This window comes from Epinephelus lanceolatus, chromosome 14, assembly GCF_041903045.1.
Source record: "Epinephelus lanceolatus isolate andai-2023 chromosome 14, ASM4190304v1, whole genome shotgun sequence".
NCBI classification, from domain to species: domain Eukaryota; kingdom Metazoa; phylum Chordata; class Actinopteri; order Perciformes; family Serranidae; genus Epinephelus; species Epinephelus lanceolatus.
In genome coordinates this window covers 42,262,395-42,285,713 of record NC_135747.1, presented here as the reverse complement: position 1 = coordinate 42,285,713, position 23,319 = coordinate 42,262,395, and the positions used below count along the sequence as shown (strand labels likewise).

Sequence of the window (23,319 nt, the reverse complement as noted above, 5' to 3'; positions counted from 1 at the left end):
CTACTGCAGTTGTCTTGAACAGGAAACTTAGCTATAGAGACCTAATTCTTTAAACATGTTGTAAACATGTTTATTTCTGCTGTAAAGTTGAACATTTTAACATGAAGGTCTATGGGCATTGACTCAAGACAGCCTCAAGTGGCCATCCGATGAACTGCAGTTTTTGGCACTTCCTGGAGGTTGCTCCTTCGTAATGACGGAGTTTATGAGCTGAAGTGCAAGAGAGCATTTCGGTCATCCTGCAAACAAGAGTGTAGTTGGGTAGCGTTGGGATATGGGCAAAATTATGGCAAATTTGAAGGAAGGCGCTTAAAACTGGATTGTTTTATTGATGGCAATTAGCTTAAGTCTTTATTGTTTTTTGTCAACTGCCAATAAATAAAACAGTTTGTGGGCAAGTAGATTTTTGACCCACTTACCTGACCGGGTAAGTTTTTGAAAAAAAAAATTGACGTGATTTACCATCCACTGCTTTGTGTTTTACTGTGCAGGTGATCAGCGCCCATAACCTGCCCAAGCCTCAGGGCTCTGGGGCGAAGGGTGAGGTCATTGACCCGTATGTGGTCCTGGAGCTGCACGGCGTACCAGCTGACTGTGCTGAACAGCGTACACGCACTGCTGCTCAGAACCAGGACGACCCGCTGTTTGATGAGACCTTTGAGTTTCAGGTAAGAGCTGTTTACTCTTTATTTTTACTTTGCAATGAATAATGCACTTTACTGATATCAGGAAACTAACACTCAGGCTTGAGGTACAAGTGCAGGTGAGTTTATCTGACTTATTTCTGCAGTTTTGGTGACCTCAAGTATTACAGCAGCCCACGGTACAATCCTGAGAAGGGCATAACACAGCTTTAATGTATCGTTATTAGGAGGAATTTATTATTGGTAGGTGGATTTGAGTGAGTCACATTAATTCCTCTCATCCTCTTTAAAAGAAGCAAACATGGCCCAGGAGGAGACTGCAGGCCGACAACGCACAGCTCCCCTGAATGTCATTATTCACTACATAACTGAAAATATGAAAACACAGCACTCCGGATCAACTTAAAGTGCAAACACTGTTTTCCTATTATGCTGGCAAGAATGAATCTCTGCAATTAATAGCCTGAGTGTTTAAAAGGTTGCATTCAGTTAGTTATATTTGGGTTGTTAACATGCACACAATTATGCCCGTGCACCAAATACTGCAAAAAGAAATAGCCCTTTAAGCCATTTACATAACTGCATGACAGCTTCTCATAATAATCCTGTTTACAGAAGCAAAAATATTATTTTAATTTCCCATAGAAAATTGTTTATTTGGTGTTTTTCCTCAGGAAAAATAATGTCCCGAGGTCTCAGGATGCATTCAAAGGTCCCAGTTCAGTGATGATGTCACTGTAAAAGAAAAGAAAAGAAAAGAAAAGCTGTTTGTGGCCCTCTGCTGCATTTTGATGAGGTTATAGTTAAGAATCTCATCTTACCCTGCACAGACTTTGCTTTTATTGCATAAAGTTGTATTTTAATGTGCATTTTAAAGTGTACTAGATTAAAGATTTATCGGAAAGCGAAAGAGGAAAATGTCAACAACATAAAAGAGGCTTATGTGATTTTTGGAGAGGTCTGCTCTTCTGTCGGCTCTGCACCTGCATGAAAACAGCACCCAGAGCACTTAATTGAAGACCATCATGATTTAAATTAGCTGCTCCCATGAATGCACTTATGCCTGTGGTGAATTTATTACAGGAGACGTGATCTGATGTGTTGCTGATTTGGCTTTTTCTCCCGCTCCTTGACAGAGTCCTGTATCAGTGTGGCTGAGCCATAATGACAAGCTGTCACAACTGATACGGCCTGTTCTCTGCGCCAACATGGTGTGTGTGTTGACATAATGCACCTTCACAAAGGCTGCAAACGAGTTGTGTAATACCTGTAATTCAAAACAATATCTGACGGTAATTACATTGGCTCTTTAGCAGGAGACAAAAAGTGAAATCTGAATGCATGTATGACATCAAACCGGTTTGTGGTGACATCACTGTTATGATGATGCGTTACCTTCTTACATTCTTGTGTATTATTTGTGACAAGAGGAGATAAAAGGGTTTCAGATGGGTGAGAAAGACGGAGGAGGATTTCAAGCTGGTTAGAGACTGTATGGATTAAAGGGACAGTTCACCCCAAAATCAAAAATCCATATTCCTCCCCTTACTTGTGGTGCTATTTATCAATATACTGTAGACTGACTTGGTGTGAGTGTTGCAGAGTGTTGGAGTGTTGGAGACGGACAGATGTGCAATAGATGCGGGGTGCACAGAAAAGACCAACATAACGGATGTCTCCATTTTTGTCAAACAGGGTGCCATGTATTGAAGTTTGTGATGCAGTGTCTATTAACATGAAGTATACAAGTGGTGTTCCACAAGGGTCTGTGTTGGGTCCGCTGTTATTTAACTTTTACATTAACGATCCTCTAAAACAGTGTCATTATATAGAAATACAAATGTTTGCAGATGACACAGTTGTGTATATACATGCAAAAACAGCTGAGTTAACAGCAACCAAGCTAACAACTGCATTAGAAAATATTACATAATGGCTTGATCAGTCCTATCTGAGTTCAAACGTTACTGAAACATATGGTATGGTTTTTTTCCCCTAAAACAATGGTACAGCCTCTTAATGTGGACGTTTGTATTGATGGTGAAATGACTGACAGTCACTGATGTCAAATAACTTGGCAGAGTTAAGCACTATTCCGACAGGATTAGTTTTACATGGGCACGTGGGGTAATGTCACTTTACCACAGGACGTCGGTAATATTAATGGCCAATTCGCACGGGATAAGAAATATCAGTAAAACTACCACAAGTGGGAGGGGTAAATCCATTCACGCACCGCCGTCCCCTCCTGTTGTCACGTGCGTAATGTGTTGCTTCCTGTGCATACCACACTCGAACACACTTGAATCGTGTTCGTCGTAGGCCCACAGTACCTGAGGTTTCACACGGACTTGTCCGACTGTGAAGTGCAAAACTGAGTGCTTTTTCAAGAGCCTCCATGCTTGAAAATCTGCGAAAAAACACTTGTAAACAGGATATGGCGAAATATCTACACACATATTTACTGCTGGTCTATTCGCACGGGATTAGTATTACCTGAGGTAATTTTCCGGGACCCTTTTACAGAAGGTAAAAGTCGCGGTAATCTTTACTGACATCGTGCGGTAATGATTACTGGCATGGCACATTCGGACGGGACTAAAATCTCTGGTAATTATTACTTTACCCCATGTACCTATGTAAAACTAATCCCGTCCGAATAGGGCTAAAGTCTCTCAAGAAAACCAAACTGTGCCAATATGGCGACATTTTAGATTTGAAGCTGACAAAAGAGTTGTCTGGGGCTGGGACTGTTGGGGAGTGACACGGGGTGCCGTTTTGAGCGGAACTTTTGTCAGATGCCCTGTTTCAATTTATTCCTGTCACTTGCTTTGAAAGTGCTGCCATGGACAAGTAACGGCCGATTCATGAAGTTGAAATGAAAAATTATCTACAAGACACCTCCTTATTTTACTAAAAAAAAAAACAAAATAAGGTGTCAGCTGGCTGGACGGAGATCACCAGGGACCTGAGAGTTTCTGGTCAGTGTTCATCGCTAATAACAACTTGCTGTTCATTATATCGTACGTCATTTCCAGAAAATATCACATTAAATAAATAAATGTGTGATTTTTGTTTTAACCTTACGGTTCCAATTGTAGGAAGACAGCAAGTCGGCTACTCCCCAGTCTTTTTCATGGTTATGTCTCCAGTCTGATCTCTAATTTGTCATGACTTAACAGAATTGTATATTTAGTAGATTTAGTGTGTACAAAGAGCTCTAATATTACATGATGCAATGTGATAGTTGGACACCCGTTAAGACGCAGTATTACTGTATTCATTTCTGGAGCGGCTGCTGAGTCAAGCACCACACCTGGTGAAATTCAGTATACTGATCCGGTAGCTAGCACCTCTGAGCAAGCTAAGGTTGCAGCTCAACCAAGGAGAACACGATTATTATTTACATCTGGCACGGTCACAAGCAAGAACCTCCTGTCCATGAGTAGAAGCACGCTTCCTTCAGCATGTTGATATGATTGGCAGGTTGGCATTTCCAGCACTCGGTGACTCACACTAAAACAATCTGGATTAGTAGATATCACCACAGGTAAAAGGTAACCATGTGTTTTTGATTTGGTGGTGACCCGACCCTTTGAGCCTGATTTCAGCCCTGCATTGGTCGACTAATTTAACAATCAGGCTGAGTTTCTGTCAGATCGGTTGTTTTGTTGTTTTCCATGCAGTTTGGGTCATGATGCCTGATTAAGTGCCATCAGCTGGATTTCTGGCATGTCAGAAATTTCTGTCAGCTGTCTCGCAGTCTGAGCAGTTCCACGGTCCAATTTCCCACATGGCTGCTGTCAGAAAATCTGTTATAAACTGTAGTGAGCTTGTTTTAATATTACTGGAGTAGTATTTTACATGTCTGAGACTGCTGTGACATGAAACTGAACTTCACTGCAGAACAGACACCATATTGTCTTTATCTTCCAGCCATCTGCAACTCCGTATTTTCTTTTTTCATCTTACTTTCTGTTGACAGTGGAACTGCACAAATGCTGCCTTTCTTCCTTTCTGTCATTTTTATTGAGATCCTGGTTTCCTTTTTAAATAAAATTTAATTGGAATTGTCACAGGACAAAACAAACGGGTGAATCTATGAACATAGGTTCAGTGTGAGCGTAACAGTCGCAGGTTCTGGCTCTGAAGAAAAGCAGATTAGTGTGATTTAGTACAATGTACAAGATGAATAAAAACACACAGTGTCACACAGCTTCAGTGAGGAGCAAGTCTTTGGCTCTGCCTGACGTCTCACTGGCCTTGTGGATTGTAACCAAAAGCCGAGTGGGGGAACTGGAGGGCAGTGTCGAGTCACAGTCGAGGTCATGCTGTTCAGTGTAAGTGTGTGTATCAGCCCGTTGAAGCATGTTCTCATGTGTCTTAATCATTTGTCCTCCAGGCTCTGACACAGCGGCCAAGCTCAGACACTGGGCAGCCACGTCAGAACACACTTCGTGAACACACACACAAACACTCACAGTGCAGACTAACTGGAATTATCTTCCTAAGCCTCAGTGAAAACCAAACTCTGACAAAGCTGTCTGCACTCATAAAACACATAGTAAGTGTGTGCAATACAGGCCTGATGGTTTATTGAAAATGTGATGATGATGTTTATCAAGGAACCAAAAGTTGGATCATAACGAATGAAGGACAAGTCCACAAGCTTTACACGTTTCAGGTGTGGGGAAGTCATACTGCATATGTCAAAAGAAGTTGTATGAAGTGAAGTCATTTGTGGCTCCAGAGGAAGCTGTCTGAAGTCTGAGCATCGGTTGAACACTACAAGTTTGAAAAGTAAAAGAAATCTTGAGGTGTGGCGTTACAAAGACGTGAGCTAACCTGCTCGTCATTTTTACCGCAGGCTTCAGGATGCGTCTGTCATTTCTCCTCCCACTTTAGATAAAAACTGTGCCCACTTCCACATGATGATAGCCGGCTGCCAGACATCAAGGCCCGATGATCGGCTGCCAGCCTTCTGCTATCCAGCACCATTAAAAAGGGATGGGCTAGCTAGCAGCAACCACTTTCGTGTCAGATCGGCAAACTTTCCAATTCTGAAAGCGTACCTCAAAGCCCATTTCACACTGTTCTGAGGAATAATGTTGTTAAACCTGGAAACCATGCCAAATTGTGCACACTGTTATCAAATTGAACGTGCCCCAGGATACATTAGCTCCTGCTAACATAACAGTACGAAATGCAGGTGACCATCGCCTGCTGAAGCGATTATGTAGCCAGTGCTTGTTGTGACACAAACGCAAAGCTAGCTTGCTAATAAATACAGTGAAATAAAATGTTATTGGTAGCCGACGTTGCGCTAGACTTTTTCGTCTCCGGTCAGGGAGGACCGACAGGGTCATAAAAATCCGGTCATAATCTATTTTTACCGGTCATTTTAATTTTCATTTTTAAATGATAATAAAGATATTCAAAGACATTTAGTTTTCATTCGTTCGTTTTAAATAAATCCAACAAGCAAGTTATAAAGTGTGCATTAATAAGGACATGAACGAAAAGATGAACAGACATCCACACACCCGTGCCATTAAGCTTCGCCCTGGACACACCAGACGGCACAACGCGTCCGGTGTGTCCAGGGCGTTATGTAGTTATGCCTGTAGGCTCGGTGACACAAAATTAAAATTGTAATGAAGTGATTATGGTATTGAAAAATGTGTTCGGTTATGCACTGTTGTGTTTTTTTAAATTATAAAAATGGTATTTTCTCCTCACGTTCCACAGTGCGTGCTGTTATTTTATTTTGAAAATTGGCCGGATTCTCTCGTCTTTCTGTGTCCAACTTCCTGTTTGGTCCGATCCGCTCTATCCAGCTTGACAGAAGCGCTCGCGGCTCGCGTGAAAAACAGATCAGACGCCGAACTGAAGCGCTGCCTCCGCGGGCGCTCCGCTCTGCTCAGCGGCCTGTGTGGACAGTCAGATAGGTTAACATGGGCACCGATTGAAAACTGCCTCCGCTGCTGGGCGCTGCACTTCGGTTCTGCGTCCGGTGTGTCCAGGGCGTTATGTCAACAGCGCTACATGAAGCAGATGAATGACTTTTTCTCTGCAGTGTGAAAACGGCAGCCACTTAAACCACTGACTGTGCACTCTGCCGCCAAGTGGGCAGGAGTGGTAATTGCAACCGGTCAAAATGACCGACGACCTTCAGATTTTGCGGTCATTGTTGTAAAAAAACGGTCAATGACCGAGAATATCCGGTTAACGCAACCCCTGATTGGTAGCTACATTTGTACACTCTGTGCCTGTCTCCTGACTCACTGCAGTTTGTATTTTTCATGACAAATATCATACAATATCAGTTCACAATATCGGTTAAACAGTGTCTCACTCTGAAGTTGTAGAAAACTGGTGATTGGTCGGTGACTTTTGGCGTCAGACACTGACGAAAAAAGCCGTCCTTTCACGGCCACATGATACGCAGCTGGTTGCCACTATTGTTTAAGGGCACCCAGCAGCATCAGGGTGAAACACAGCGGGACAAAAATAAAAATTAAGACAGTGGAAGTCCGAGTAGGTTGGGCAGGAGTGGTGGTGGATGGGTCCAATAATCACCGACTTTGACCCAGGAAAGTCACCTATAAGGCACCAGGTTTTGACACAGAAAAGAAGAATATGTGGAGTAAAAAGACAATATCTCTGGTTCTTCTACATTAATCTTTTTCCGTCATGAGTCCAACAAAGTTTCCAATAGTTAAACATCATAATGCGAAAATAGAAGAACAAGAACGAGTAACAAAGCAAATAAATCAGATCTGGGCACATATAGCAGTTAACCTAAGTAAAGTGAGCCACACCAACAAAATAAAATGATTAGTTGCAGGAGTTCAATGCTTAATTGGCGGCGTACCCTTTTAAATGCCAGACGGTGCACTTAAATGACGACATTAACATTTTGAACTGTCGCTGGTCTCAAGTGCTGCCTGTTTACAAGCTCATTTTCATTTAAAAAACATGTTTTTGTGCGGAAATATGAAATCAGCTTCTTTTTAAGAGCCAGCTGAGGTTTTTGGAAAGTGGTACTCAAGCCCAGCTCAGACAGTCGTTCTTTATCTTAATGGGGACAGTCTCGTCAGTATGTTTCTTCCCTTCAAGCTTCTGTTATAAGGATCCACATCCAAGGATCCACAAACAAAAGCCTTTTTTTTTCATTTAAAAGATAACTTCAGTATGTTTCAAGCTGGACCCTATTTTCCACTGTTTTTGGAATAAGTGACTGATGGGAACAATAATTTCTGAAATTGGTCCAGTATTGTGCGAGAGGGCTGCAGCCGGCAGCTGCCCATCAGTTTTCAGTGTAACCACTCGAGGCGTTTGCGCACAGTCAGTGTATGCACATTAAAAGTTTTTGTCTTTTGCCACTGACAGGCTCAGATTGTTATTCTGAGTGTGTGACCTCATTATTGAAATAATCCCAACAGAGACAGACCTGAAAGAGAAATGGTAAAATCCTTTTTATTAACCAGAAACAGCCCTGAAATCATTATCGTCAAACCACCAGACTCCAAGAAACAGTAATTTTAGTATGTATAGCGTGCAGCCGGAGGGAGAAGCAGATGATGTAGTTCTGATGGCTTCATTGCACTGTGACCCCCAGCATGCACTGGGGCGGTTTGCAGCTGAGTGTGAAGCTGTCGGAATGAGAGTCAGCACCTCCAAATCTGAGGCCATGGTTCTCTGCCAGAAAACAGTGGATTGGGAGAGTTATTGCCCCAAACGAAGGAGTTCAAGTGTCCCTGGGTCTTGTTCACGAGTTTGGGTAGAATGGAGCGTGAGATGGATCAGTGGTTTGGGCGCTGTGTCGGACTGAGGCAGCTGAGCCTGAAGACTGAGCTTTCAATTTCCTGGTCCATCTCCGTCCCAACCCTCACCTATGGTCATGAGCTCTGGGTAGTGACTGAAAGAATGAGGTCGCAGATACAAGCTGCCGAAACGAGTTTCCTCTGTTGGGTGTCTGGGCTCAGCCTTAGAGATAGGGGGAGGAGTCAGACATCTGGAGGGAGCTTGGAGTGGAGCCGCTGCTCCTTCGCATCAAAAAGGGTCAGTTGAGGTGGTTCAACATCTGATCAGGATCCTCCTGGGCGCCTCCTGTCCAACTGGTAGGAGGCCCCGGGGCAGACCCAGAACACACTGGAGGGATAATATATCTTATCTGGTCTGGGAACGCCTCGGGATCCTCCAGGAGGAGCTGGAAAGTGTTGCTGGGGAGAGGGACGTCTGGAGTACTTTGCTCGGCCTGCTGCCCCTGCAGCCTGGCTTCAGATAAACAGTTGAAAATGGATGGATGAATAGAGGTGGCATATTTTCACATCTTACAGGGTGAATTAAGAGTTTATTTCAACCAAACCAGAGTAAGTGATTTTTGAAATAGCAGTAAGACAGGTTAGGATGAGTTTTGTAAGTTTAATTTTGTTTCTATCAGTTTTGAATGAAGTGTGTTTTATGAGTATAAAATCACTTTTTATTTAAATGGAGTCTGGTGGTTTGGCGGTAGCAATTTCGGGGATGTTTCTTGTTAAACAAAAAGGATCTTACTCATTAACAAAGAGGTCTCTGAGGGGATTCTTTCCATTCAAACAATTATAGTGAACGTAAATTGACATTGCAAAAATGTCTTGAGTGGTTAAATTGAAGCCTGCTTTGCAGCTGCTGGCTGCAGTGCTCTCGCTCAATACTGGACCAAATTCAAAATTTGTTGTTCCCATTAAAGCAGGTTAAATAATACCAACGTTATCCTTTAGGATATTCTGGTATTTTTGTTTTGTATAATCTCTGTCTGAAAATCTGTTTGGTTGTTAAAAAAGACATTTTTCTTCCAATATAATTCATTTTTAAGAATCAAGTAAGAAATTATCTTCAGCCATATTTTAGTTTTGTTAGTGAATGGAGCTGTGAGCACAGTGTTGTCTGTCATACCTACGTGTGAGTTGACTGTAACGTAACAGCTCCAGATACAAGGATAATGTCAGAGTGGAGATTCAGTGTCCTCGTCCTCATTGTCTTCTCTCTTCAGACGAGCATTTGGCTTCAAACTGATTGAATTAACTGTCACAGAGCTTTGCTGCTCAGCCACGGGCTTGTTGCTGAAAAATTGAGAATTGGATTGGATTGAAGTCATCGTTTGGCTCACACACACACACACACACACACACACACACACACACACACACAGTCTGCCGGAGCTGTCTGGCTGGCTTGCCCATGCATGAAACTCCAGCTTCTTTCCCCACCACTCAGCCCTCACTCACAGCTTATGGGAGTGGACACACACACACACACACACACACACACACACACGGGTATAGTCTTTGTAATAGTGCAGTTTGACCCCAAGGGGAAGTTCAGTCCTCATTCAGTCTGTGTGACATGTTCTCTGCTCCTTCATCCATCACCACCAGCTTCTCCTTCACACTCATATTATATAAATTATATTTTTGTGAAACATCACCATGAACTCGGCCCTGCATGCATCTGAGTCTGTATGATTTTATTTCCTCCTCAGTGTAAGACCTTAAGTCCCCCCCACCCCTGGCTCTGTCTGCTGCTCCTTCCTTTGAAGTTTCTGTTCAGTTTTTCCATTTCAAGACCAAACACCTCTTCACATATCCACAGTCTGAGTTTCTGAGGATGCATCAGGTGTATCCTCTGCAGCCATCAGCCCAACTGCTCAGTTGTTTCATGGTGCTCTCAGGCACAATGGTGATCACAGTGATTAGATCCTTTACTTAAGTAGAAATAGTAATACAGTTATACTCCATTGCAAGTTGAGGTCCTGCATTTTAAGTACTGTCAACAGAATGTTCTCAAAGTATCAGAAGTAAATCTATGCAGCATCACAGATCTCGTTAGTGATAGCATTTCAATGTTTTATCTTTTTGAGGTGGACATATTTTTAACTACTTTAATGTTGGGTAGTTAGGTTAGCCTGTAGTAATGAATCATAATATATAATTAAGTAAAGTCATAAAGTTTTTCATGAAAATCTGTAAAGCCATTGAAGTAGAGGGCTGCAATTAATGATTATATTCATTATTATTTTTCCTTTCCTTCCAAGCCCAAGATGATCTCCTTAAATGTCTTGTTTCGTCCATAGGGTTGCAACGCTAAGACATTTTCACAGTACGATATCCGTGTCAGAAAATATCGCAGTTTCACGGTATCACAAAATTATTATCAGTCAGAATGACCCTCCTTCTGCAGGGCTTTATTTTCCTTTTTTAGCTCTTCAATTAGACCATTGTTGTGCTACACAGAGTGTTTCACATCAGAGACATCTGCTCTCAGTTTTTTCAGAATTTCCTGTTTTTTAGGTTAAGTAAAGATTGTGTGTAACATGTCCCGATCTTCAGCAGTAAATGCCATTACTTTTTCATCTGAGTCACTTGAACCTAGCTGTGCATGTGCACGTATTAAGTCCGGTTCTTTTCTACTTAGCATGATGTAGTTTGAAAGGTTCAGACAAAGTAGGTCTAAATACCTCCTGTCTACAACAGGCTTGAGACGTGCCGGCGTTGAGAATTTTGGAGTTACTGTATTATCATGAAGCCTCCTTAAGGTAACTCATCCCTTTTGATTCGGTGGTGGGAACTTGTTGCAACTGCATGCCTTTGCTGTCGTTGACCCCAGCAGGATTTGAACCCAGCACCTTCCGCATGGGTGACGAGTGCTCAGGGAGGCCTGACTGCAAAGGATGCTTTCCCAAAAAACCAGCCCATGCGTAAACATGTGCAGCAGTCAGAGCGTCTGCAGGATTTTCATTTTCCCAAAAAGTGTCAGGCCACACTATTGGAGCACAACACTAACTGATAAACTGAGTTTCTGGATGAGTTGTTGGAACAGTCTCAGCTGTTCCAACAACTCATCCTGTAAGTTTGTGTAAAAAGTCTTTCTTTTGAAAATAACGAAAATAAAGTTGAGATTCTCCTTCAAGTTGCATTTTTTGTCAATACTGTAGATGGACAATATTTTAGGCTAGGAAGAAGATCAGCTCTGCACTCAGGATTTCTGGTACGTAGGCTGTGATACGATGCTGGTTATAGTTGCTTAGTAACCTCAGACGCAACCTGCCTCCACGCTCTTAGAAGTTGGCACAGGACAGGTACAAGAGCAGCGCCCGACTGTGTGTTTCCTAGGCAGTTAAAGACGCGGCATGTGTTTGGCCCCTCATATTTGGACAGTGACTCTTACCGCGCAGAGTTACAAAACACTGAACAAATGTTGCGTTATTTGCAATTTTGTTTTCGCACATCAATGTTCAGTCACTGATTACACACCTGACTGCAAAGGATGCTTTGCAAATCGTCCCCATATGAGGACACCATTTTTTCAATAACTGGACAGGAGAACTTATAAACACACTCAGTCTCAGCAGGGTAGTAACTGTGTATGTGTCATGTGAACAGGTTGTAGACAGATAATACATCAGGTATGCACTGATTGGATGCTACTCGTCAGCTGGCAGCTGCTAATCAGCCGATCTCTCAATGAGCCGCTGATTCTAAAGCTTCACTGAAATGCTCTCAGTCGATCAGCTGATGCACGTTCAGCTCTGCCTGCTCTGCCTGAATGAATGTAACGCTGCATTAGTTTCAGCTTGTCTGAGTCTAGACAGCCTCATCTTGGGAAAAGGCTAAGTCGTCCATCTTTGTGGGACATGTCCTTCAAAGACAGTGGTCCCTGTGTTGGGACACAGATCCTGACTGTCATGAATATCAATGTTGAAGTGAATAAACAGCAGCTCGGCTCATTTTGTTGTTGGGCTCAACAAGTGAGTTTTTTTCCCCTCAGAGTGAAACAGAAGAACATTTTACTGCTGTGCCTCAGTAACGTTTAAAACAACAGGATTTTGAATTAAACAGATGTGACAGAGCACACACACACACACACACACACACACACACACTCATGCCAACTGTTGTCTCAATATTCGTGAGGGAATCAGTGTCTCAACTGTGCTGCTTGAGTTTATTTCCTTCCGAGCCCCAAGACTTCATATGGTTTTATTGTTGTGGTTGCACACACACACACGCACACACACAGAAAACACACACACTCACACACACACACACACCCACACACACAAACGGACGCTGGCTTGGGGCAAGTTTCTCATTCTCTGTAGGAATTGATAGATTTGTGCTTTCTGCTATAAACACAACACAGATATCTATTCTGTGTGTGTGTGTGTGTGTGTGTGGGTGTGGGGAAAAAACAGCCATTAGCTGATAATGTTTTATTGTGAAGCTTGTTGACTGCACTGAATGAATATGCAGACACACACTCCAGCATCATTTATCCTCCCACTTACTTTGTGTGTGTGTGTGTGTGTGTGTGTGTGTGTGTGGTCTTAATAGCCATTAACATCCCCTGAAGGTGTGATCTGAAACATAATATTTTGGCCAGAATCGTCTCCTCTGCAGCTCCACTGTACCGTGTAATTAACATTAACGCTTCGCCTCAGCAGCTTCATGAGTGACACTTATTACAGGAAACGGTGTTTGAACTTCTCCGCTGAATATTGTGACTAATTGATTATCTTTTTGTCGTTGTTAACACTTAATGAAGTGCATCTTTTGATGACTCTGAATCAAATGTACAGAAACATTCAGACGCCGTCGCTCCTCAGGTGATAGAACGTTAAACTTCTGAAAGCCTCGATAATCAAATGAACGAGTCTGTTCCGTCTGGCGAGAGCAATTTACTGCCTCGCTGTGTGTTCTGAGAAGTAAATAAAAGGTTTGATGTTCCAAGGAATTCATCATTAGGGAGGAAAGTAGGGGCTTTGATGGTGTATGACTATATATATATGTAGACAAATGAGTACTGTCTATCAGTTTATCCTCATTTTCAACCTTGGAAACAGCAGCTGACAAAACAGTCTCAGGTCAAGATCCATTAGTCAGGTGCTTTGGGGCTTTCATTAATATCACAGGATCTCCATCAGTATATCAGTATGTAGAATTAGCTCAGCTGTCATGAAATTGTAGCCAAGATTCAACACTGAGGTGCTGAATGACCATTAACTGATCATCTGAGTGTTTGCTGATGAAGATCATGTGGTCAAAAGCCCCCCAAAAAATTACTAGAGCTACCACAAAGTGAACCCTTGATGTGAGCTTGTCTTGTCACTAATATATGTATTTTATTTGGCCTTTGAACCGAAAAGAACCACAGAATACTAACAATATATTTCTAAACTAGGTTTGTCTTCTTGTCTCATGATTTAAATCAAAACCAGGTGTCAACAAGAACAAGAATCAGGATCAGAATCAGATTCTGTCAAATTCAAAGGAACTGTGTGTAAACTTTAGGGGATTTAGTGGCATCTAGTGGTGAGGATTGCACATTGCAACCAGCTGAAACTTCTCCTGGTTAGAATTCCTTCAGCGTTCATTGTTCAGGAGGTTTTTCACAGGAGCTGAATTATCCACAGAGGTCTCTTCCACTCTAAAACCAACAGACTGATTAAAACCCTTGAAAAAAAACTGAATAAAGCAGTTTCATGTTAAAAATAAGTGTTTTTCCGAAGCTGTTTGGCATGTTGCAGACGGGCAACTAGCCCAGCAGCTGCTAAAGCGTGATCACCTTTTTGTCTGATAACTTAAGATCCAGACTGTCAGGAGGTTTTTCTCTGAAATTGAATTATTGGCAGAGGTCTCTTCCTCTAAAAAACAAACGGACCTGGTGATTTAGACCGGCCCCTGAATGAAGAACTTTCATTCTAAAAATGAGTGTTTTCCGATGCTGCTCGTCACAGAGGGGCTGCTAACTACAGTGAACAGGACAAAAACCGAATATCTAGAGCCAGTGTTTGGTTTGTCCATCCTGGGCTACTGTAGAAACATGGCGGTGCAACATGGCTGACTCCCACTCACTACATAGATATAAATGGTTCAACTATTCTTGAAAACATTCTTATTTTATGTAATTTCTGCCAGTGTCTCTCCCTAAATCCAACACACTGGACCTTTGACAAATAAAATCAGAGTCTTGATAGAACATTGTGAACATGTCTGTCACCAATGGTTTTATTTCTGTTTTGGTGCCTAGCAGCAACTTAACTATTTGCCTCTCGTCTCCAGGTCAACATGCCAGAGCTGGCCTTGCTGCGCTTCGTGGTGTTAGACGACGACTACATTGGAGACGATTTCATCGGCCAGTACAGCGTGGCCTTTGAGTGCCTTCAGCCCGGCTACCGCAACGTGCCCCTGCTGGGCATGGCGGGAGACCCCTTACCCCACACCAGCCTGTTTGTCCACGTGGCGATCACCAACCGGCGAGGAGGTGGGAAGGCCCAGCGGCGAGGTCTGTCGGTGAGGAGGGTGGGGAGGCGAGGGCGGGAGTACGTCACGCTGAGGCACACCGGCATCAAGGTGGTGGATGAGACTTTCAAATCGGCCAGTGCTCCCCTCAAAGAGGCTACAGACCTGCGGGAGGAAGCTCAGGTGAGACAGGGAATGGGTTGAAGTGAACATGCTGTTGATGTGATGCATTGTGTGACTGCCACTGCCTAGACTAGAGATGATACACCGTCTCATGGCGGTCACTTCCTGTCAGCGTTACAGATCAGAAGCACAGAGAGGTGTTGACTAGAGATGATACGCCGTCTCATGGCGGTCACTTCCTGTCAACGTTACAGATCAGAAGCACAGACAGTTGTTGACTAGAGATGATACGCCGTCTCATGGTGGTCACTTCCTGTCAGCGTTACAGATCAGAAGCACAGAGAGGTGTTGACTAGAGATGATACGCCGTCTCATGGCGGTCACTTCCTGTCAGCGTTACAGATCAGAAGCACAGAGAGGTGTTGACTAGAGATGATACGCCGTCTCATGGCGGTCACTTCCTGTCAGCGTTACAGATCAGAAGCACAGAGAGTTGTTGACTAGAGATGATACGCCGTCTCATGGCGGTCACTTCCTGTCAACGTTACAGATCAGAAGCACAGGGAGTTGTTGACTAGGGATGATACGCCGTCTCATGATGGTCACTTCCTGTCAGCGTTACAGATCAGAAGCACAGGGAGTTGTTGACTAGAGATGATACACCGTCTCACGGTGGTCACTTGGTGTGAACTGGTAGGTCTTTAGAACATTGCAGAACGGCGCATTGCAAGAAGTTGTTTGTTCCAACTCGTCTCATCACGAATCTTTGGTCTGAACTGGACTTTAGCTAGCCTATAGACTCAAGACAATCCACTGCTATTGAGGTTTGTCAAAATTTCAAGGAAGCGGCACCGCTCAGTGTCGCTAAGCATCAATGGAAAGATGGGAACTGATTTGAAGACATGTCAATGTTTCATGAACATACAGAAGTGAGAGGTAAACTCAGAGAGAATGGAGGGAAATAACAGACAGAACAGGATTTCTGGTTCAGTCAGAGCCTGAGCTGCCACACAAACACAAATCTGTTTGTCTGTCGTACAGATAATATCCACACAGCCTGTAAATTAGCTGTTTGCACAGACTGTTCTGGCTGCACTGGATAATCCACAGACTACCTTCTTAACACTTTCATTTGGCATATTTTTTGGAAGAACTGCGGAAAAAACTGCTCAGTGAGGATTTTGGATTATCCAGAGTTACCAGGACTGTGTGGTTCAGAGAGTTTTTCATGTTTCATTGTCAGCGTTTTCAGCAGCACAAACACAACTCACCTTCACTTTGGTGGTGCAGAGGCAGAAATCTCAAAGTCTCGGCACAAACATGTTTTTGTTTTGACGTGGTGAACAAAGTAGAACCAAATCGTGTCTCTGACACCTCAGCCAGGTAAGTTAAAGAAAATACCAACAGCTGAGTCACGGCAGATCAAGTGTCACTCAGCTTTTGTATTTTTAGGCTGGGTTGATGAAGACGTCTGGTTATGAGAGTGAATCGGAGTAGCTTACATGATGGTGCTGAAATCAGACTCCACCTGAGACTTCTCTGTTGGGTGAATAAGAGACAGAGAGAGGAGGAGGAGAGCTGGTGACAAAAGGAGAGTCAGTAAGAAGAGTGGAGGAGGATTATAAAGCTTCTATAAATACCAGCAAAAGTAGAACCTGGTCTCACAGCACCCACCAGCTTATCACTGAATACAAACAATCTAAGGGAGGCTGATGTGAATACAAGTCTGCTTTCTCACTATATCTGTTTTTACAGATAGAGATCATGATACATGTGTGCTCTGTGTAGCACCTTAATCCCATCCAGCACCTTTAGGATGAGCAGATCTCATCACCCAACATCAGAGCCACAGCTCACTAATGCTCCTGTGGCTGAGTGGGTGCACATCTCACATCTCAGCAGCCCGGCTCCAAAATCTTGTGGAAATCCGTCCCAGAAGAGTGGAGGCTGTTACAGCAGCAGATTGTATGAGTGAAACATGTGATACTGTGATGCATGTCTGTGGAGTCAGGACGTGGTTAGCCTAGCTTAGCATGAAGACTGGAAGCTGGGGGACATAGCATTGGTGGATATGAGACAATGGGCCCCTCGGCAAAGATATGCAAAGGACCCCACCACCTGTCCTTCACAGGAACAAGACTCACAGACTTTGTGGTGGTTTTGCCTCTTTTGTTGTTGTTTTGCATCTTTCTTTAGTTGTTTTGCACCTCATGGGTTTGTATCTCTGATGTGGTGTTGTCTGTTTTGGTTGGTTTGTATCTCTTTGTAGTCATTTTGTGTCTCCTCGTAGTCTTTTTGTGTCTCCTTGTAGTCATTTTGTGTCTCCTTGTAGTCATTTTGTGTCTTCTTGTAGTCATTTTGTGTCTCCTCGTAGTCTTTTTGTGTCTCCTCGTAGTCATTTTGTCTCTGTAGTCATTTTGTGTCTCCTTGTAGTCTTTTTGTGTCTCCTTGTAGTCATTTTGTGTCTCCTTGTATTCATTTTGTCTCTGTAGTCATTTTGTGTCTCTTTGTAGTCATTTTGTCTTGTTGTAGTCATTTTGTGTCTCCTTGTATTCATTTTGTCTCTGTAGTCATTTTGTGTCTCTTTGTAGTCATTTTGTCTTGTTGTAGTCATTTTGTGTCTCCTTGTAGTCTTTTTGTGTCTCCTTGTATTCATTTTGTCTTGTTGTAGTCATTTTGTGTCTCTTTGTAGTCATTTTGTGTCTCCTTGTAGTCTTTTTGTGTCTCCTTGTATTCATTTTGTCTCTGTAGTCATTTTGTGTCTCTTTGTGGTCATTTTGTCTTGTTGTAGTCATTTTAAGTCTCTTTGTAGTCATTTTGTGTCTCCTTGTAGTCATTTTGTGTCTCCTTGTAGTCATTTTGTCTTGTTGTAGTCATTTTGTGTCTCCTTGTAGTCATTTTGTGTCTCCTTGTAGTCATTTTAAGTCTCTTTGTAGTCATTTTGTGTCTCCTTGTAGTCTTTTTGTCTCTGGAGTCATTTTGTGTCTCCTTGTAGTCATTTTGTCTCTCCTTGTATTCATTTTGTCTCTGGAGTCATTTTGTGTCTCCTTGTAGTCATTTTGTGTCTCCTCGTAGTCATTTTGTGTCTCCTTGTAGTCATTTTGTCTCTCCTTGTAGTCATTTTGTGTCTCCTTGTAGTCATTTTGTCTCTGGAGTCATTTTGTGTCTCCTTGTAGTCATTTTGTCTCTGGAGTCATTTTGTCTCTCCTTGTAGTCATTTTGTGTCTCCTTGTATTCATTTTGTCTCTGGAGTCATTTTGTCTCTCCTTGTAGTCATTTTGTGTCTCTTTGTAGTCGTTTTGTGTCTCCTTGTAGTCATTTAGTCTCTGGAGTCATTTTGTCTCTCCTTGTAGTCATTTTGTGTCTCCTTGTATTCATTTAGTCTCTGGAGTCATTTTGTCTCTCCTTGTAGCCATTTTGTGTCTCCTTGTATTCATTTTGTCTCTGGAGTCATTTTGTGTCTCCTTGTAGTCATTTTGTGTCTCCTTGTATTCATTTAGTCTCTGGAGTCATTTTGTGTCTCCTCGTAGTCATTTTGTGTCTCCTTGTATTCATTTTGTCTCTGTAGTCATTTTGTCTCTCCTTGTAGTCATTTTGTGTCTCCTTGTAGTCTTTTTGTGTCTCCTTGTAGTCATTTTGTGTCTCCTTGTAGTCATTTTGTCTCTCCTTGTAGTCATTTTGTGCCTCCTTGTAGTCGTTTTGTCTTGTTGTAGTCATTTTATGTCTCTTTGTGGTTGTTTCGACAGTTTTTTTGGTAGTTATTTTGTGTCTCTTGGCCTGTCCTTTGCATCTCTTTTTGGTCTTTCTGAGTCTCTTCCTGGTTGGTAGTTTTAGTGACATCTTGCAAATGAAGGCCGGGGGGCCCATGACATGTTGGACCCCTGGACTTGTGCATGGCAGGTCCATTCAGTGACCCATCCATGGGAAACAGCTGCCTGACTCACTCCAAAGTTAAAATAGATGCCTATGACCAACATCTTTAAACCAGAAAACATGTTGTTTGTTGAATGTTTATACAACAGCAAAGTAACAAGGACAGTTTGTGGTGTTAGAGGGGGTCATGTGCTGCAGCAGCTTGTTGATGAACACCATTTTATCCATCTGCTCAGCATATGTTGACCAGACATCCCAGTTTATCTGGGATTGTCCTGGCTCCAAACTGGGTGTTCCAAGTCCCAATTTAACACTAAAATGTTCTCATTCAAAATTCACCAAAGTGTCCTGGTTATAACTTATATTTGAATAATGATATTATAGTTGTTTTCAATACTTACAGAGACGTTTATGATATTCTGTCCCACTCAGTCTCAATTCACCACTGATTGTCTGTATGTGCATCAATCAATCAATGTGTCATTGTCAGGGCTGTTGCCATGACGCTCGCGGCTCTTCCTGACAGAACCTGTCAGTATGGTTGCCTGTCATGTTGAAGACAGTCTCTCTTTTCTAAACAGCTCCAGGAGACGTGCTCCTCTTTCGTAGAGTACCCAGCAACAAAATGCTGCTCACACTGCAAGAGTACACCGTCGGTCACACTCGGTGGAAACGCTGATATAAGAGATCATAATAAAATGAAAAAACATAAGCGATGGCTAAAAGCAGGAAGAGAAACCATTCAATTTAGTTACATTTTATATATAAAGCCCAATATCACAAATCACAGTTTGCCTCAGGGGGCTTTACAACATATGACATCCCTCTGTCCTTGGACCTGCACAGTGGATAAGGAAAAACATTAACAGGGAAAAAATGGAAGAAACCTCAGGAGGAGCAACTGAGGAGGGATCTCTCCCCCAGGATGGACATGAATGCAGTGTGCACAGAACAGATCAACATAATAAAATTCTTGTCACTGTGACCTTCATCATCGGGGCAAACACCAGTGACAGCCATGTGAGACGTGCAGCTCAGGAGACCTGCTGAAACAAAACTAGAGCTTTTCATCCAAGTACAGCTAGTCTGGTGTGTGTAGTTTGCAAATAAACTATGTTTCGTGGGTTTCAGATGACAAAACACAAGTGTCTCTGTAGGTGTGGTAAGCACTGCAGTAATTGTTCCACATCCTGATGAAAACACCTATGGTGCATACATGAGCGCATACATGTGCACGTGCATGAGCGTAAAATACACTTAAAGAGGTGTTTCACTCCTGGAGAGGAGGCCTGTAAATGAAACCAGGATGTCTCTGCAGGAGAAAGACATGATACTTTTGAAATCGTTGTTAAGAACCAGAGAAAAGAATGCTTTTGGTAAAGAGGGAGGAAACCTACAACTACCAGAATGCACTACACTGCAGCAGATTTGATCAACACTGCTTAGTTTTACTGCTTGATCTTGAGGTTTTTCAGCCTCCATTTTAACTGTGCAGGAAACAGTATGGCACCCACCGCCTATTAACAAAGTTTCACTATTACAGCTAATGGGGCACTAAATTATGTTTCTAAAAATACTGCAGGCGAGAAATAGACAGTGCAGTGCCATAATCTTGATATATATTTGATTAGTGCTGCCTAGTTACTACCTTTTATTGGATTTCTGTCCATCCGTCTCTTGATCTGCTTCTATACTCTTTGTGTTCGTGGTGGCAGCATGGGTGGTGGGCAGTACGGAAATGCGGAAGCACAGCCTGTAGTTGGAGCAACAGCCCGAGAGCCAACCAAGAGCCAGTGACACTTAGCTGTGTTTTTCGCTGGGGGTCGAGATGGGATATCTAGACTGGTTTTAAGCATGAGCTCTGGGTGGTGACCGAAAGAATGAGATCGTGGATACAAGCTGCAGAAATGAGTTTCCTCTGTAGGGTGTCTGGGCTCAGCCTTAGAGATAGGGGGAGGAGCAAGGCTGCCCCTGACCAAATTGGGGCCCTAAGCGAAATTTTATTTGGAGGCCCCCATCCCAAATGTATCATAGGTACAAAATGACCATACAACAACTTGCCATTTAACTTGACAACCTTTATTGGCAATAACAAATGAACTGTAGATACAGTAGTTTGGCTGTATGAGTCAAATAAAATAAAAAATTCAACCTGAAATAAATAAATAAATATTAAATAAAAATAACTTCATACTGAAATAAATAAATAAACAAATCTGAGTCAAAAATAGCCATCAATTACTCATCAAAAGAAAGTAACTTCCACCACCTCAATCCCTCACCCTTGATTAAACACTGAAAATAAAATAAAAGAGGGAGACAGGTTTTTCCTATTTAATCTTATTCTGTTATATTTCTCCCTCTCCCCTCTCTGGAGGCGTCCGATCTCCCTCAGCCCTCCGCCTCTCCCACCTTAATTAAACACTGAAAACAGAAATAAAATACAGAGACATTTTCTATTTTCATCTTATTTAGCTATATTTCTCCCTCTCCCCTCTCTGGGAGCGTCCGACCTCCCGGCCCCGCACATACCCCCGAGGCTCGGGTCTCCCCCTCTGTGGAGCCCGCCGGCCCTTCCGTCCCCGCGCATACTCCTGAGGCTCTTTTGGACGACATGTGGACAACTATTCACCTGCTGCAGCTCTGCAAGTGCCTGCCGGCGCACCCCTCTGATTGTTCAGATGTCGAGTGCTGTCAGTCATTGCAGCAACGCATGGGCGGTCAGGTCTCTTCTCTCCTTCCTCGAGCTGATTCTACGCGCGCCTCACAGTAGTGCATGTGCGCATCCATTGCGCATATGCGCAAATGCGTCCCCTTGCACAAAGTGTGGCCCCCCATGGAAGATGAGGCCCTACGCACAGCGCGTGTTCTGCGTTTAGGGAGGGGCGGCCCTGGGGAGGAGTCAGACATCTGGAGGGAGCTCGGAGTAGAGCCGCTGCTCCTTCGCTACAAAAGGGGTCAGTTGGTGGTTCAACATCTGATCAGGATCCTCCTGGGCGCCTCCTGTTAGAGGTGTTCTGGGCACGTCCCACTGGTAGGAGGCCCCGGGGCAGACCCAGAACACACTGGAGGGATTATAAATCTCATCTGGTCTGGGAACACCTCGGGGTCCTCCAGGAGGAACTGGAAAGTGTCGCTGGGGAGAGGGACGTCTGGGGTGCTTTGCTCGGCCTGCTGCCCCTGCGACCCGGCCCTGGATAGGCGGATGAAAATGGATGAGTGGATGGTTAGAAGGAGGGAAGTTCACCACAGTTCATTTACACACACTACCTAAATTTTTTTGATAAAACGGCAGAGTACCATTTTAAGAGTCCTGGTTTTTGGTGTTTGAAAATATGGGCACCCTGGTGCAGCATCTTCATCGGATGACAACTTTTTGGGAACCTCCTGAACAATGAACACTGGAGGAATTCTAACCAGGGGAATTTCAGCTTGTTGTAATCCTCAGCACTAATTCTTACAGACTGCTTCTTTAAAGTACAGTTTGCTGACAGTACTGACACACAGAGGGATTACTTCCTTCACCACTTCCTAAATGTCAAACTATTCCCTTAACAACTGTGGTTTTGTAATCAGATCCTCCACATTCAGCAATAAGTAAAATGTTTGGGTGTCCACGTACAGTAGTTTTGGCCATGTAGTGTAGATTTATGGATTAATTAACTGAAAGGAAATCTCTCATTTTGGCAAATTCAGTCATCTGAAAAATAAAGGTACTCCATGACACTGATGTAACTCAGCTATCACCATGAAACACTCGGGCTCATTGGTTTCTAACATTTCCCACAGTAGCTGAATAGCCTCTTCAGTATAAACGGCAAATCAAATTCTCTGTCGGGAGATAAATCCCTATCATCTCATGAATCACCCAACCCTGACACCCTCCCACACACACACACACACACACACACATTCACTCATTCACAAACTGCATTTAATCCGCCTGCTTCACTCTCACCGTCCTCTCCCTCTGACTTGTACACTGGTCTCCTCCTCTCTGTCTCTCTGCCATGAGTCCAGCTGTGGGCTCATCTGCCACAGTCTGTTATTATTCATCATGCCTCTATTGCTGTTTGTCCGTCACACACACATACACAGACACACACACACTTCCACACAGGTGGGGCATGATAATCGCTAGTCCAGTTGGAGCTGTGCCAGGTGGCAAATTGCATTCTAGTGCTTGTATGTGCAGAAAGAGATCTTTTGCCTCCATTATGAAGTGACCCCGAAATGGCATTTCAGCAGATTGACACATGATTCCTATTTTTCCGTCCCTGTCAGATCCGTTAACAAGCCCAATTTTGCATCCTGACACACACCTGCAGCGGTTGAAAAAAGGAAAACCTCTAAATGCTGAAATTATTTTTCCATTCCACATTTTTGCCATATTG

At 43.2% G+C, this 23,319-nt stretch overlaps 1 protein-coding gene across 1 annotated transcript in view; it reads left to right on the top strand.

Annotated features, from left to right (window-relative positions):
- Positions 1-23,319, top strand: part of plcl1 (phospholipase C like 1) — a 141,911-nt gene that overhangs the window by 101,649 nt on the left and 16,943 nt on the right. The window contains exons 7-8 of the mRNA XM_033617600.2: positions 492-668; positions 14,750-15,112. Of these exons, the coding sequence (XP_033473491.1) occupies positions 492-668; positions 14,750-15,112 (540 nt within the window). The remainder of the gene's footprint in view (positions 1-491; positions 669-14,749; positions 15,113-23,319) is intronic.